The sequence below is a fragment of the Dichotomopilus funicola genome, assembly GCF_033296635.1.
Source record: "Dichotomopilus funicola strain CBS 141.50 unplaced genomic scaffold C8A04scaffold_30, whole genome shotgun sequence".
NCBI classification, from domain to species: domain Eukaryota; kingdom Fungi; phylum Ascomycota; class Sordariomycetes; order Sordariales; family Chaetomiaceae; genus Dichotomopilus; species Dichotomopilus funicola.
The window spans coordinates 317,660-332,033 of record NW_026944051.1 but is presented as its reverse complement, the minus strand read 5'-3'; the positions used below and the strand labels follow the sequence as shown (position 1 = coordinate 332,033).

The window sequence follows — 14,374 nt, the reverse complement described above, 5'->3', positions numbered from 1 at the left end:
GCAGTGATGGACTAAAAGGCCGGTCCAACAAAACGTCAAAGAAACGGGTAGGTCGGTAGATTGTTGCGTATTTTATTAGGCCCTATCCTCCCGCGAGTGGAAGAGATGGAGGAAAAAACCAGCGGGAATTGGGGGTCACTGTGGTAGCAGCACCAAGTCGCACCAAAGCAACAACAGGTCAACAACAAGCGAGATCGGGAAAGTTTGTGCCGCGCGAAATCAGCGCATGTTCCCTTGCCGTGACCCCCGGTCTTGGTCAATTGTTGACTGCATCGGCCGACTGCGCCAGATGCCAGCCCGTTAAGGTCTCGCCGATGGTGGGGGGAGTGGGCGAGACGGCGCGCGTGGTGGAGGCAACCGTCCAGAATGCTCCGTGCAATGTGGAATGCAAGGTTCGGGTGAGCTCGATCATGAACAGAGACAAGGATCCGTCAATCCATCGCAAGGGTGTTACACAGGGGGTGCACTTTAGCGGATTCGGAAAAAAACCACTTTCGAGAACGGCTGGCTGATGACACTCGGGGGGATCTGGACAAGACGGAGTGGAAGCTCTGCGGGGCAAACCCGTTGCGTTTTGATTAAAAGCTCGCTTCCTGTCTTCATGCAGCCCGCGGCGCGCAAAATAGACACTTGCTGCAGGCTAATCCGGCTAGAAACGGGAGCTTCTAAATGGGCGGCAAGCACGGTGGACAGGAGAGTACAAGAGACATCCGCCCTGTTGCTGTTACAATATGTTCGATCGCGTGTTGTTCGAGCGCGCCTGGCACGCTCGCGCGTGTTCTCGGTGTTCGAGGCGCTGACCGGGCCGGCCTTGCAGATACATAAGCGTTGAATCCCTGCCAGCTGGAAATGAAATGGCGCCTTTGCCAAGCTGTTCGAGTTCGATGAAGGTTCAACGGTTCCTCTCCCTGAGACATTCAGAGTTTTTCGTCGTTGATGACGCGTGCCGTTTTGATTTGCCAGTCAAGCTCGCCAACGAGTTTTGGACATTCACCGCCGCCTAGTTTATGGCCTTTAGTAGATCGGAAAGCTCACCTAGGCACTGAGTAAGGACAGATCAGATCGTGGAAATTTAAGCAAAAGTGAGATCCTTTCGATTCTTGCAGCTCACCTTAGGTAAGGTGGTAGGTTAGCGGAGCACTGGGCTGCCAAGCCCCTGCAGACGCGATAGGGGCAAAGCCGCTGCGACAAGCGGGGCCATTGCATCATTCCAAGAACAGCTGCGAGCTGCCCCGCAATGCCCCTCATGACCGAGAGCTTCCACCTCGAGCCTAACAAAGCATTGGAGAACAAGAGTACCTACATATGAAGAGAGCGACCGTTGGATTTGCTCGGTTTCGGGATCATGGAGGTGGACCCTGATCGTTCGTTAGATTCATCTTTCGCACCACGCCATTGCATTGGGAACACAATTTCCAAATCGAAAAATCGAATGGACCTCAACTCTGCACTTCTCCCCACCGATCGCCTGATCGCATCGCATTACCTCCTGCAAGACACTACCGTATTTTGAGTTCCAAACCCTCCATTGCCTGCAAGCCGTTGAAATAAATTCTTTTTCCATAGCCGGTCGCTTACCTTGAATTGTCACCTTGCATTGCATTGCTGGCAGTCAAGGCGCAACGGGTAGGTTGAGCTTTAAGTTCTAGTGGCCGTCAGCTACCGCAGCTAATGTTTTTTTGCAGCCCCCCACCCCCACACTTTCACATCGCATCGCATGCGATCAAACGTTGCGCTCCGCTGGTTTCAAAAACCTCCACCTATTGCGCAATAGCTGTTGAGGCCGATTCCATTTTTGACAATTGGTCGCCGACTGTTCCTCAGTACCGCGCATCAATTGCACGCGCTCGAGCGCCACGGTATGTTGTGTTTTACAATTTCCTTGCCTACACTAGAGACCGCAGCAGCTAATTTGTTTTCTTTGCAGCCCCTCCCCCCCATTCCCCCACACTGGGAAAAATCGCCCGCACAGCGTGCTGCACTGCTGGCCGTGTCCACTGATTTTATTAAAAACAGCCTGGTTTTAAGCATTTTTGTTTCAGCTGCCAGTTTTTTGACCGGCCGGACCCGTCATTTTCAGCCGGCTCAAGCCCATACGTCCCGAACCTCCGCCCCACATCCACTACCTATGGCGTCAACCGTATCGAGGTCGGCGGAGCCTCCGTCGTTTTCGACTTCATCAGCCTCTACCAGACCTACTTCGGTAGGTTCGAAAGATGACGAGGATCTCCCAACAATCCCCTTTACGAACGTCCAGGATCTGTTCGACGTCATTAACTCCACTACTAAGGATGCTCTTACTGTTACACGTATAGTATTACCCTCTTATTTCTAGATAAGTCGCTCGTATACTAATTATTCAGACGTCTCTCCTACCCATTTTGCCGACATTGAACGTGAGCGAGACAAGCGCCGCCATAAGTTCCGTTTCCGCCGGTACAATAGCGACTCCCAGATCCTATTCATTACAATCCCTACCGACGTTCATGAAGCACTCCACGTCGGGATTTACGAAGGGTACCGTGACCAACTTGTCAGAAGTGGTAGCGAGAGGGGCTGGACTACAATCGCTTCGGCTACACGCCGAGCACACCATAGTCACCCCGGAGGAAATGGGGGCGAAGGTGATTCTACTGGCGGCCCAAAGCCAGAACGTCATACCAAAGGTGCCTGGCCAACACTTGTCGTCGAGGCAGGTGTCTCTGAGTCACTGAACGAGTTGCACGACGATATGCGGTGGTGGTTTGCGGCCTCAAATTACAACGTCAAGATTGTTCTTCTCGCCAAGTTCGAGCATGCTCACGGCACTATCACCTTAGAGAGGTGGGAGGAGGAAGCAAGGGGTACTCGTCCCGGAGCCACGACGACACGACACCTCGCAGCCATTGAGCCCGTCCGCCGTCAAATCATCACGATCACACAGGATCTCACTACCGACCCAATATCATACCTTGTCACTAGTGGTGCATTGGTATTAGATTTTAGGCTCCTGTTCCTTCGAGATCCGGGCCCTGGAGAGGGAGACGTTGTCTTGAGTGTTCAGCAACTGGAGGCATACGCGGGAGATGTTTGGGCTGTTGTGTAAGCGAGATCAGCAGCCGGCCAGAAACGGCATAGCCGACCCCGCGGGCACTGTAAACGGTGGTGGAGGAATGCGGTACATGTTGTAATAACGGAGGAGGGAGCACGGACCATCAACACCACACGCTTCCATTGCGTCATGCCGCTTTCCCAGGGTTACGGATTGTTGGCCCAAGCGCCCGGCCAATTCTCGAGTTGAACCCCTCGTTAGAACTCAGGAACCCGAGTATCGCTAGATCTCATAGTATGCCCTCAAAGAGACAACCATCTCCTCCGTTTTTTTCTCTGCATTTTTACCTAGAACAACACTAAAACAATCACCTCCACACTGTTTTCGCCCCGTTTCCCGAATAAGCATCTCACGGAGAGGCACCGAACATAGCCAAGGAAGTCGGCTGCAGATCGTCCTCCTGACCCCTCAAATTCCGGAACTTCGCTTTCTGGGGACATAACTCATCATGTGGCCTGAAGCCACGTTGTTCGCTGCCTCCGGATATCCTTGATGACATCACATTGGCATGGAAACTCCAACACCAACAAATCCTATCCATACCCGTCTTTTCCGTGTAGGAGACACATGCGTTGGGGAGAAGTGTGATTGATGGTGGCTTAGGAATAACTTCAATATTCAACTTCTCAGCATACCTAGCTAACATAGATATCAAGCAAGTTGAACCAACCACTATCATAGCAGGAGATACCATTCTATACGATAACCAGGAAGGCAGCAGAAAGCTCAAATAAGCAAACCATGGCCTAGATTAAAAAAGTAGACTGTTGTTTCTAACGACGAAGCTCGAGTCGCTAGCTTGTAGACGGGTGCAAATGAAACCACCAAACATCTCACAACAGCTCAACCCCCATCACTTCTGTTCTCCAACCCCCTAGCTCTAGTCCCCCGTCTCCCTTCCCCTAGGCTGAATCGACCACCCAAACCCCTCCATTGCCCGTACCACGTCATCGTCCAAGTTCGCGTGACACGGAACAATCAACACCTCCTTCAACGACGGAATCCCCTGAAGCTCCTCCGCAATCCGCGGCAACACCTCGATGAAAATAGGTCGTGTAATCGCAGCCGCCTCGCCCTCCGCAGACGGCTCCTCCCCATTCTCTCCATCCTCCCCATCCAGAAAAACCTGCGACTGGACATGCACCTCCAGCGTCCTCAGCCTCACACACATCTCCCGAAGCAGCCTCACACCATACAACGTCTCCCCATCCTCTTTCCCACCCCCCTTCCCTTTCACCTTCCCCCCTCCCCCTCCTACTTCTCCCCCTCCTTCCCCCAACCTTTCCCAATGCCGCCACGTAGGCGGCTCCGCCGGAAAACTAACACACACCCTCCTCAACCACCCCGCATTCCCCTTCCCAATCCCATCCAAAAAAGTCCTAACCAGCCTGGTCTGGTCAAACGAGTAATCGATAAAATTGAACTGGTGCGCGCCATACACCAGGGGTGCCGTCTCGTCGTGGATCTGGCGGTTGGTGCGCAGCAGCGCGAGCCAGTTTGGCCGTGGGCGACAGGGGGCGAAGAGGTCGACCTCGCCGGGGCGCGTGTGGGAGGGGTAGAAGAAGAGGATGTGTTGGCGGACGATGACGAGGACGTGGGTGTAGATGAGATCGCGGAGTTCGCGGGGGAGGGTGAGGAGATGGTGTTGAATGGGGATGATGGTGGGTATGGCCATGGGGGGGGGTTGTAGATGAAGAAAAGCGGAAGATGTTTGTGTTTGGTAGTTGGGTATGTAAGAAAGAGAGTTGGGTTGTGTTGGGTCAAGTTGAGTGACTCGCTAGTTAAAAGTTGGAAATGGGGGGAAGAGAGGCAGGGGGAAACAAACGACGAATAATTAGCTAGTGAGCCACCAAAACCGGCCAACCAACGGGAAGAGGGAACTAGGCGGTAAATGGCACTTTAAGACACAGGATCTTCATTATCTATTAAAATCATTATCTATTAAAATAGTTGAGCAATAAATCATCGTCCCACTGAGGCGCTGGACTTATTGTACCTGAGCGAGATTTCTAAATCGTGTGCTGGAACACACAAACAGCTATTGTACAGCTGGCTAACACCCAACGTTCAAATGCACCCCACAAAATACCACCTCAGAGCCATCACATTTGTGACCAATAGAACTCCAAAATACAAGAACAGATACCCCCCACGCTTTCCAGAGTTACTCCAAAGCAGTGGCCTCCCCAACCACCCACTTATATCGAGTCGGTTTCATACACTCACAGATCTTTCTTAAACGCATGCTCCGGCTTATGCGTTGTCTCATAGTCAACATGGACGTACGCGCGTTCGATATCCGGCAAGCGCTCTAGCTTTATTTGCAGTTCCTCCGCAATATCGTGCGTCTCCTGCAGCGTCGCATCCGGATCCATGACAACATCGACCTCGGCGATGAGGCGGGGGCCCGAGTGATAAGCACGGACCGTATCGATTTGGCGGACGGCAGGTGAGTGGGTTACACACACATAGGTGATGAGCTGCTGGATCTCGACGGGCGCAACGACGCCGACGAGAAGCAAGAACTCAGTGAAGGCCGTGCGGAGCCAGAGGGATGAGATCACGACCGACAACAGGATGGCGCCAGCTGGGTCGAGCCACCAGACAAGTTTGCTGCCGCCGACCGAGGTGAGGATACCGAAGCCATTGACCAACAGGTCGTTGCGGTGGTCCTGCCATAGGATGCGAACCTGTGAATAGCGGTCCTTGATGGACCACGTGTACAGGAAGAGGGTGAACTTGGTAGCAAAGGCCGCGCATACCGAGATGATAGATGGGAGATGGAAGCCCTGTAGCTCGCCGTCGCTCTGAGCGAGCTCGCGGGCGGCGAAGGCGATGATGATGAGTGACACGGCGGTCATGAGGAAGCAAAAGACGATGTTGCCGACTGTCTCAAGACGCGCCTTGCCAGAGGGGAAGCGGGCCGGGTCGACGCGACCGACGGCCCGGTTTGTCAGGATGAGGGTGATGTTGGAGAGTGGGTCGAAGATGGCATCAGCCATGGTGGTGAAGAGCGAGAGCGAGCCAGACGAGATAGCCGCGTAGAGCTGTAGGGCGGTGAGGATGATGTTGGCAGCGAGCGAGCCCCATATGGCGATTTTGAATTTGAGGTGGTCATCGCCCTGTTCCTGCCGTGCATCAGCGCAGTGCTCGTCGACGCTCTTGAGCAGCCGTTCAATGGTCTCGTTCTGGGCCTGGTAAAACCCTTCGAGGCGGCGCGCCTTGGTCGTATTGCGCCCGAAGGGCTTGAGATATCGAGCGAGATTACTTGTTGTTTTGGACGACGTCTTCTTTGCTGAACCGGGTTGCTGGTGCGATTGGGCAGCGTCACGCTTTTTAGACGTGTTCGCCTTGATCTCGGCTAGCTCGGAGGCCGTCTTGTACCGCTGGGATAGACCATATGGGTCGTTGCCGGCGCCGATTAGTGGGAAGCGACCGGCGCGCTGGCTTTCGATTTCAACGTCCCCTGCCGCTGCTGGAGGATGGCGGGCTACAGCGGTATCTTCGCTAGCTTCATTGGCTTCGATGCCGGTGCTCGCCGCTCCTCGCGACACGGAAGACGGGCGGGGCGACTGTGGCATCGCGAGGCGGCTGGCCGAGTCGGACTGGGTGCGGAACGCGTGAGGGTGCATCGAGATGCTGTGGGACAGATCGGGCCCGTCCATGATGGCCCGCGGTCGTGGCAAGATTAGGGAGATGCGGTGGGTGACTCGGCGTCTGCTTGGTGTTCGGTGTGAATGGGAAGGGAAGCAGGAAAAAAAGGCCAAGAATTATATGTGGGAAGTGCTCAAAGAACCTTAAGCTCCCTTGGGGAGCGCCTGCACTTTCCAGACCGTCAGCCAACGATGGGATGAACAGGGAAGTGGCCAATGGAATGTCGGGCTGATCGATAAGATTGCAGGTGAGATGAGGCCCCAAAAAATGCCCCGCAATGCCCAGATCAAAGCCTCCGAACCCACTACACTAGGTTCTGGGAAGAGACCATCACGAAACCCGTACCTCCAACAAACGATTGGATTGCCGCAGATGTGTAGTCGTACGCAATTGTGCAGTAGGTCTGGCTTGAGGTTTACTCGGCATCTAGGCGCAGCGTGTGTCGCGTTACTTTCGCAACGGTTTCCAGGAGTCACCCTTTGCCCGTGCGCACAATCGGATCTTCAAACGGCGGTGCCAAACCAGATGAATGTCAACGATTTCTGGGGATCGTGGGGCCACGTGGAGGACAGCCACCGTCCATGTCCCCATGGAAGGGAGGAATCGAGAACGGTCGGTTTTCGGTGCGGCTAAAGAGGCTGAGAGTATGAAGCCATCTTGGCCTGACTCCTGGACGTTGTCATCGTCAATTGCACCCGCGGCGCCCTCAAGTTGGGGAAGCCCCCCTCGATCAACCTCGAAAGTCGGCATCCTGGTAACGTCATAGCTTCCGACCATCGTCAATGCGGGCACGAATGCTGAGCCGGGGAACCCTCTCGAACCGCCATGGCGGCTCGAATGATCGGAGCCAGGGTTTTAATTTTGGGTCGTCCTGCTTGAAGTCCTAATGTGGCGGTGCGGCAGGCGTGTGAGAGAATCGGCGCAATGCGAATTTCGGGGTGCGCGGCGAAGACCCGAGGAATCGGACACGGAGGCCATCAGGGCTAATTCTGGAACGCCGATCCGGGTAGCTTTGAGCCTCCATTCTGGGCTTAAATGGACCGCAGAGGCTCTGTTGCAACTTGCCGCTGGGCAGCCGCGCTCGCCCTTTTTGTACCGGAGAGTGGCCCATTTTCTCGGCGGCTCCCGGAAGACGAAAGGGGCAAGTTACCGGGTCACAGCCGAAGCCCGGCCTGCCAACTCCACTCTGATTCCCACTTTCCCGAGTTACCGGCGCACTCAACGGTACGTGCCTCCCGTGTAGTAATCCATATGGGATATTACTATGTACTGTGTATGTGTCTTAAGCGTAACCGTAGCAAAAGTCAACAGAACGACAAGGTAGAAATGTATTCTGTGAGGACGCTTATCGCGACTAGACCAATATTCACGTGAACTCAAACATATCTTCTCATGGCGACTACATCTACTTATAGTTTCGGCCCCGCCGTATCATCTTCAACCCTCGCCAGGATCCAGTCACCCACGTCCTTGTAAAATTCCTCACTATCCGGACCATCGGCGTGCAGTTGGTGATACCACCCCTCATACGCCTTGAATTCCTTATCAGCCACCTCACCCGTGAACTCATCAAAATATTTCTTGCTCGCATCAAACCAGGTCGTCTTGTCCTTGGTGCCGTGACCAACCCACAGACTCCGGAGGGCACCGCCAGGTAGCGGCCGCGTCTGGCCATTTGCCAGCGCCGCCGTGCGGTCCAACAGACCGGCCAGGCCCTCAAGAGTACCCGTGTTGTGCACGAGCGCGTCCTCAGCCAGGCTCTTTTGAACGGCCGGGTCGCGCGTCAGATGCTCGACCATGATGGTGTGGCTCAGCTGGAAGTGCGGCAGCACCTTGCTCGCGAGCCGGCCAGCAAACACTTTTAGGAACGACGGCTCTTCCTCCGGTGAGAAGCCGATGAAAGGGCTCTCCACGAGCCAGCCGCGCACGGGCCGGACAATGGAGTCCTGATACTCGGGCTGGCATGCCAGGGTGAGGACTTGGCCGCCGCCCATGGAGTGGCCCATCACGAAAACCGGCGGGTCCGATGGCGAAGAGGGGAGGTGTGGCTTGATAAAGGCGGCCATGTCGGCAAGGACCTGCGATGTGGTGCCTGTTAGGCCGCGGTCGGCGTTCTTCTTGACCGACTGGCCCCAGCCGCGCTGGTCGAGCCCATGGACGGCGATTCCGCGGGCTGCGAGCGACGGGAAGAAGTTGTAGTACCGGCCAAGGTGGTCGCTGAAGCCGTGAAAGAAGATGAGTTTGGCTTTGGTCGGCCCGTTAGGCTGAGTGGGTGTTAGTTTGATACATTGATACTTGCGATGAGCCTTTCACAATAAACCGGGCACCAATGGCGAGCTGAAGAATATTGACAGTAACTTACCAGCCATGACTTGCAGTAGAGGGTGTGGCCGTTGACCTCAAAAGTTCCTTCGTTTTCAGTAGCCATTTTGTCCGTTATTTCGCAAATCACCAGTTGTGTGATTAGTTCTTCCGGTGGTGGGGGGATGAGAGGCCGTGATGGATCCCAGAATATACCGAAAGTAACCCAGGAGTTTCAGCGAATCCAAAACTTGTTCTCCCGAGACGATGCTTAGTTTTGGTTGACTATCACACCGAGCTACTGACGTAGGGCGTGAGTTGCTCGTTGACGTATGATATAGAAGAGAGGTGAGAGGGGGCAGCTATTCAGGTGAAGAAGAATGAATGATGGGCAGCCTCAACTCGGACAATTCCCTTTTGGGGCGGCCGTGCATTTGACCCGGACGGCGGAGCCAATCAATTGCCGAGGGTACAGCACCTGAAGGTGTCGTTCAGCCGGACCACCTCAACCTACGGTGGATTTTAGCGGAAACTGTCCTGAAACGTCGCTGGGTTCTTCGGCATACCGAGGTATGTAGTTACTGCCTTTCAATCGCACTTTCGATTTTCTTACCGATAGGAATGGCTGTATAGGCATCCGTATTACGAAAGCTGAACCTCAGATCCCAGGTGGTTGGCAATAGGGGTTTCACAATCACATCAGAGGATATGGCGTAAGTTACTTCGTATGTATGTATGTATGGACATATCTACCAGGTAAGGTACCAATGGTTTTTGGACAGTTGCGAGTGAAGGCCGCCGTACCGGCCAGCCCCCTTTCCACAGGAGGATGCAACCAGGGACCCCCTGAACGAGATGTCGTTCACGCGCCAACCACAGCCCACCAAAACAACAATGAGAAACAGGAGGGGTCCTGCTTCACCTGCAAGCCATCGCACCGGGGACCGAGAAGAGGATGGATTCACAACCCCGACGGGTTCATTAAGTGATCCGGGTACGTTAGGCCTCGCCGAAGAGCACAGAGACGGAGTGTGATGGAAGTTTAATGGTCCCGGACTAAGTCTTGAAATAAAACCCGAGAAAATATAATAAACATAGATACTAAACATTACTGCGTCTTGTGTAACTTAGGAAGTGATAGACGTATTCGGCGGCTGCGAACTGCCCCTCGGGAATCTCACATTGAAGAGGTTATGAATTAACTTCCCAAAAGCTCGAGATCAAATCTCACCAGCTCCCAGTGCCCCCTTACCGTACACCGAAACTGGAGCAGCATCCGACATATGCAGTAAGTCGCAGATATGGCGCCAACCATGAAAGGGTGTATCTATTGGTATGCCCAAATTCACTTACCATTATCATTCAACTCACACCCGTAAAAGTGGCACACGAGATACAACCCAGCATACGCAGTAAAGTGCAAAAGCACAACAGGTCCATCCATTGGAGGTATCGGCGTACCGGGTACCATACAAAAAGTTTTCCCACCCGCCGCCGCTTGTTACCCCTACCCATAAAAACAGGGCCACAGGTGTCAGTCACACTTTGCCTCCCAAGACACGGCAATGAGAACGAGCAAAACCACAGCAACCAAACGAATAGCAGCCAACCGCCGTGTCCACTTCCTCATCCTACGCTCACCGTCTGGACATCAACATCAAGAACATTAGCCGACATCATCCAACCCCTTCCCCCCCCAATCCAAGCCAAGAGCTGATGATAAAAATCATCATCACCAAAAAAGCAATGATATAACCGTTAGCTCTGTCATCCTAATCGTCCCGTTCGTGCGACATCAAGGGACAAAAGAAGATCCCCGCTAATACATGTAACCCCGAAACTCCGTCCCTAATAATATAACATTCTCGAAAATATGAAGAAAGGATGCAATGGTGGTGCTAAGACGTGCGTGTGGCGTCGGTTAGGTGGGCAAAGGTTCATATATCCCCAAGCTCGTCCTGCAAATCGGTACCTGCGAACAGATCTTGAGTCGTTGCCGGTGTCAAGCTGAATTTGTCCGCTGGCATCTCCTCATCGGGTGTCCGGATCCCGATTCCGCTGTCGTCGTGTACGGTTTGCTGATTGTTCGGTGGGGTATCTGAAGGAAACGTTGTGCGTTCCGGTTGTGGATCCGACATGCGTGGCATGGTCAAGTCATCGTCGGCGCTGTTGTACCGCGGTTCCTGGTGACTGAGTTCCTGGTTCGTCGACTGTCTCCTTGAAGCCTCTAAAGGGCCCTGGCTTGAGGTTTGTTGCATGAACCCGCCTTGCTCTGCCATGAACTGGATCATCTCGTCGACCCAGCACTTGGTCACCCACCAGGACCCGAAGCTTTTCCCTTGCCCAATTGTGAGATCCCTCATCAGCGCCGTGCTTAGCCGCTGAACACACCACACAAGGTCGGTATCTGATGCATAGGGAAAGCGGCTGGGTAGAGACCGCAACAACCCGACCCACCGATCCAACACGTTGGTGGAGCCGGTCTCTTCGCCGTTCGTCTCTTGAGGGGGCCGCCCGCTACGCATTGCGATCTCCCCCTGCACCGTCAGGCACTCCATTTCCCATGGGATGTTGACTGGATTAAGCAGATCCCGCATGTCGTTGAGGAGGAGGGTAACGACATCATCCATACCACGCGAAGGGATGCTCTCTGCTAGTTTCCGAACATTGATCATGGAAATCCACTCCGTGTACATTAGATCGCGGTTCGCGGGGTTGGACAACATGTTTGCTGCCGCATGAGCGGTAAGATTCACCCGCAGAGCCCGATCGAGCAATCCAGCAAAGATGGTCGCAGGTCCTTCCTTCGCTCTGACGACATGGAGAGGCTGTCCTTGGAAGGATTCTCGGATATGCGGTACAAGCCGCTCCGATATGTTGCGTAGCGTGTCGAGAACCGGCTTGGGCACAACTTGGAGCGTTAACCCCGAAACAATACGCATCATCCGCTGGTATAGGACAAAATCGGATTCCTCAATCCACGGAGCGAGGGCTGGGTTTGCAAAGAGCTTCTGCACCGGCATGGTAAGAGTGCCCTGGAACGATGTGAACAGGTGGAAGAACGCCTTTTCTTTGCAGTAGCGGATACACTCGACAAGAGAGGTGCAATAGGACCGATAGAGGGCTACGAGGGACTTGGCCGCGTCCGGATCGGTGCCGTTCGGAAGGAAGGGCTCGATTCGTGGAAGAATGATGGGGTCGGACTGTTTGAAGGTTTCGGCTGTTTCGGTTGAGAAGCAGAGCCGCTGAGGTGTCTTGCCCATCGTGGATTGCAGTTGGTCGAAGCTGGCCACTTGCGGTTGGTTATAGAGACTATGGCGGAACTCATACGATCGGCCGGTCTTGGCTGCTGGCTGGTCCGGAACCGGAGGCGCGGAATAGGGTGTCCGCTCGGGGCGAAGAGAAGCAGCGTTGGCGGCAACGGGGATAGCGCTGGGAGCCTGTCAGTATCCTTTCAAAAACTAAGGCGCGGAAATATGCCTACTTAAACGTTTGCGACAACGCTGGGTTCTCTCCCAACGGCACCGCCCGGCTTGGGCTCTTACGAAGCTCAGGTTGCTCTTCCCGTAGTTGAAAATTCACGTAGTGATATTTCGACTCTCCTCGCACTCCGAGACGTCGAGTCTTTAGGCCGGGGAACAGAACGCGTACCAGTTTCCCAAAACTAGCAGGGTTCAGAACTGTGATCCTCTCGGTTGCGCACTGGGAAGCGTAGTTGGCGTAGACGCGCCCCCGTGGCACCGACCCCTTCCCCGATGAGCATACCAAATTGATCCTACAACTGAGTTAGTTTAGGTTTTACCGGGAGGCGACGGAAAGGCTGGCGTACCAAAGCATCGCAAACACCTGCCGCGCTCGTTCGGAGTTCGGGCCGCGGTCGTTGCCAAGTAGCTCATGGGCAACCTCCTCGAGAGTACGATGTTTGTTGGCATGGAACAGCTGGCGCATCTCAATCTCATTGTTCGCGTTGGAACGCGCGCCCGACTTGGTAGCCGGCGCCATGCCGTGGAACGAGTCGCCGTCCTCATTGACATCCCGATCCAACATTTGGCTGTCGTCGGCGAAGCTCGTGTTCCCCGCAAAAGACTCGGCTGAGAGAGATTGACGGCTCATACTATGACTGTGGTGGTGAAAGGATACATTCTGCAGTGGCGCGTTGAGGGATGGGTCTTGCCCAAAGTCGCGACTTTCTTGCAGCTGCGACGCGAGCAACAGATCCTCTGGGGTCATTTGGGCGGTGCCGTTGGGGAGTTCCCTTGGGTGGCTGGCATTATTGGGCAGCCATTGCGAGGAGTACACGTCGGCCGAGTCGGCGAAACTGTGTTCCACATTGGCCTGCGTCGTGGCGCTGTGAATCGAAGTGGTCGAGCCGCGCGATCGAGGACGCTTCCTGGGCTTGACGGGACCGAGTGCATCTGAGAGACCATGAGCATGTGGGAAATTCGATGCGGGCGAGGCCAGTCGAATGGAGTTGGTGCTCAATGGGAGCAGGGGGGGCCGCGATGATGCCCGTGGTGGTGGTGGTAATAGTGGAGGGGATGCAGCCTCCTTACCGTGGGCCGAGTCCATTGCCATTTCCGCCACGACAAACAGTCGATTTCACCAAAACAAGGCTGGCGATTTGGCAGTGCGCCAACAAAAAGTGACCCGCGCTGCGAGGAGGAAGAATAGAAAAAGTGGATGATAAGAAAAGAAGTAAGGGTATTCGACGCCGCCGGATACTCGGGGAAATGCACGATTAATGGCGCGTCTTCCCGTGGTGATGCGGTGCGTGCAGGCTCGACGTGTGTCGATTCCGCATTTTCCTTGGGGGAGAGGAGGAAAGAAATCAACAAACATGCGAGGCGGTACCGGGGCAATGCGCTTCTGCGGCCAAACTCCCCGCACGTACCATCTGCCCCACCTTGCCAAGCCTTGCGCCCTATTGGCCTGCTTCCTGCCTGCGCAACGCCCAGAAACGGCTGGGCGAAAACATCAAGCTTCCAGCCCCCACGTTTTCTCCCAAAAAACCCTCCAATGCCGACAAAGAGGGGTGGACAGGAGGGAGCTCTCCAGAGTTTGAATGTCCTCACTCTGGCTCGGTCGGACCGATGCTGCACTTCGTCAACTGCTTCTCTAATGCAAGACAACTCCAGGGCTTCAATACTGAACCTGGGGCGAAGGTGAGAGAATCCATTACGGTTAGACAGGGGTCCTGTGCTATGAATGCGGCGTGTAAAAGAAGCCCCCCCACCTTCCAAAGTTTTCCAAAGTTTGATGTTGGCGCATGCAGGACAAAGTATTCGAGATCGCTTTGTTCTCGTGCCTGAGCCTTCTTGAGCTCTCTGT

General features: G+C 54.5%; 5 protein-coding genes across 5 annotated transcripts; 1 reads left to right on the top strand and 4 right to left on the bottom strand.

Moving 5' to 3' along the window:
• Nucleotides 1-2,128: 2,128 nt before the first annotated feature.
• C8A04DRAFT_28593 (uncharacterized protein) lies at nucleotides 2,129-3,085 on the top strand (the record flags this gene model as incomplete). The annotated part of the gene is made up of 2 exons (XM_062780698.1): nucleotides 2,129-2,309; nucleotides 2,364-3,085. The coding sequence occupies 2 exons, from the start codon at nucleotides 2,129-2,131 to the stop codon at nucleotides 3,083-3,085; spliced, it is 903 nt and encodes a 300-aa protein (XP_062637177.1).
• An 886-nt stretch (nucleotides 3,086-3,971) lies between these two features.
• C8A04DRAFT_12052 (uncharacterized protein) lies at nucleotides 3,972-4,766 on the bottom strand (the record flags this gene model as incomplete). The annotated part of the gene is made up of 1 exon (XM_062777200.1): nucleotides 3,972-4,766. The coding sequence occupies one exon, from the start codon at nucleotides 4,764-4,766 to the stop codon at nucleotides 3,972-3,974; it is 795 nt and encodes a 264-aa protein (XP_062637176.1).
• A 547-nt stretch (nucleotides 4,767-5,313) lies between these two features.
• C8A04DRAFT_37221 (cation efflux family-domain-containing protein) lies at nucleotides 5,314-6,756 on the bottom strand (the record flags this gene model as incomplete). The annotated part of the gene is made up of 1 exon (XM_062783809.1): nucleotides 5,314-6,756. One exon carries the CDS (start codon nucleotides 6,754-6,756, stop codon nucleotides 5,314-5,316), a length of 1,443 nt encoding a protein of 480 aa, XP_062637175.1.
• Nucleotides 6,757-8,154: 1,398 nt separating this feature from the next.
• Nucleotides 8,155-9,173, bottom strand: C8A04DRAFT_37220 (Alpha/Beta hydrolase protein; the record flags this gene model as incomplete). Its single annotated transcript, XM_062783808.1, has 2 exons — nucleotides 8,155-9,009; nucleotides 9,108-9,173. The coding sequence occupies 2 exons, from the start codon at nucleotides 9,171-9,173 to the stop codon at nucleotides 8,155-8,157; spliced, it is 921 nt and encodes a 306-aa protein (XP_062637174.1).
• Nucleotides 9,174-10,983: 1,810 nt separating this feature from the next.
• C8A04DRAFT_28589 (uncharacterized protein) lies at nucleotides 10,984-13,621 on the bottom strand (the record flags this gene model as incomplete). The annotated part of the gene is made up of 3 exons (XM_062780697.1): nucleotides 10,984-12,478; nucleotides 12,531-12,821; nucleotides 12,876-13,621. 3 exons carry the CDS (start codon nucleotides 13,619-13,621, stop codon nucleotides 10,984-10,986), a joined length of 2,532 nt encoding a protein of 843 aa, XP_062637173.1.
• Nucleotides 13,622-14,374: the final 753 nt, after the last annotated feature.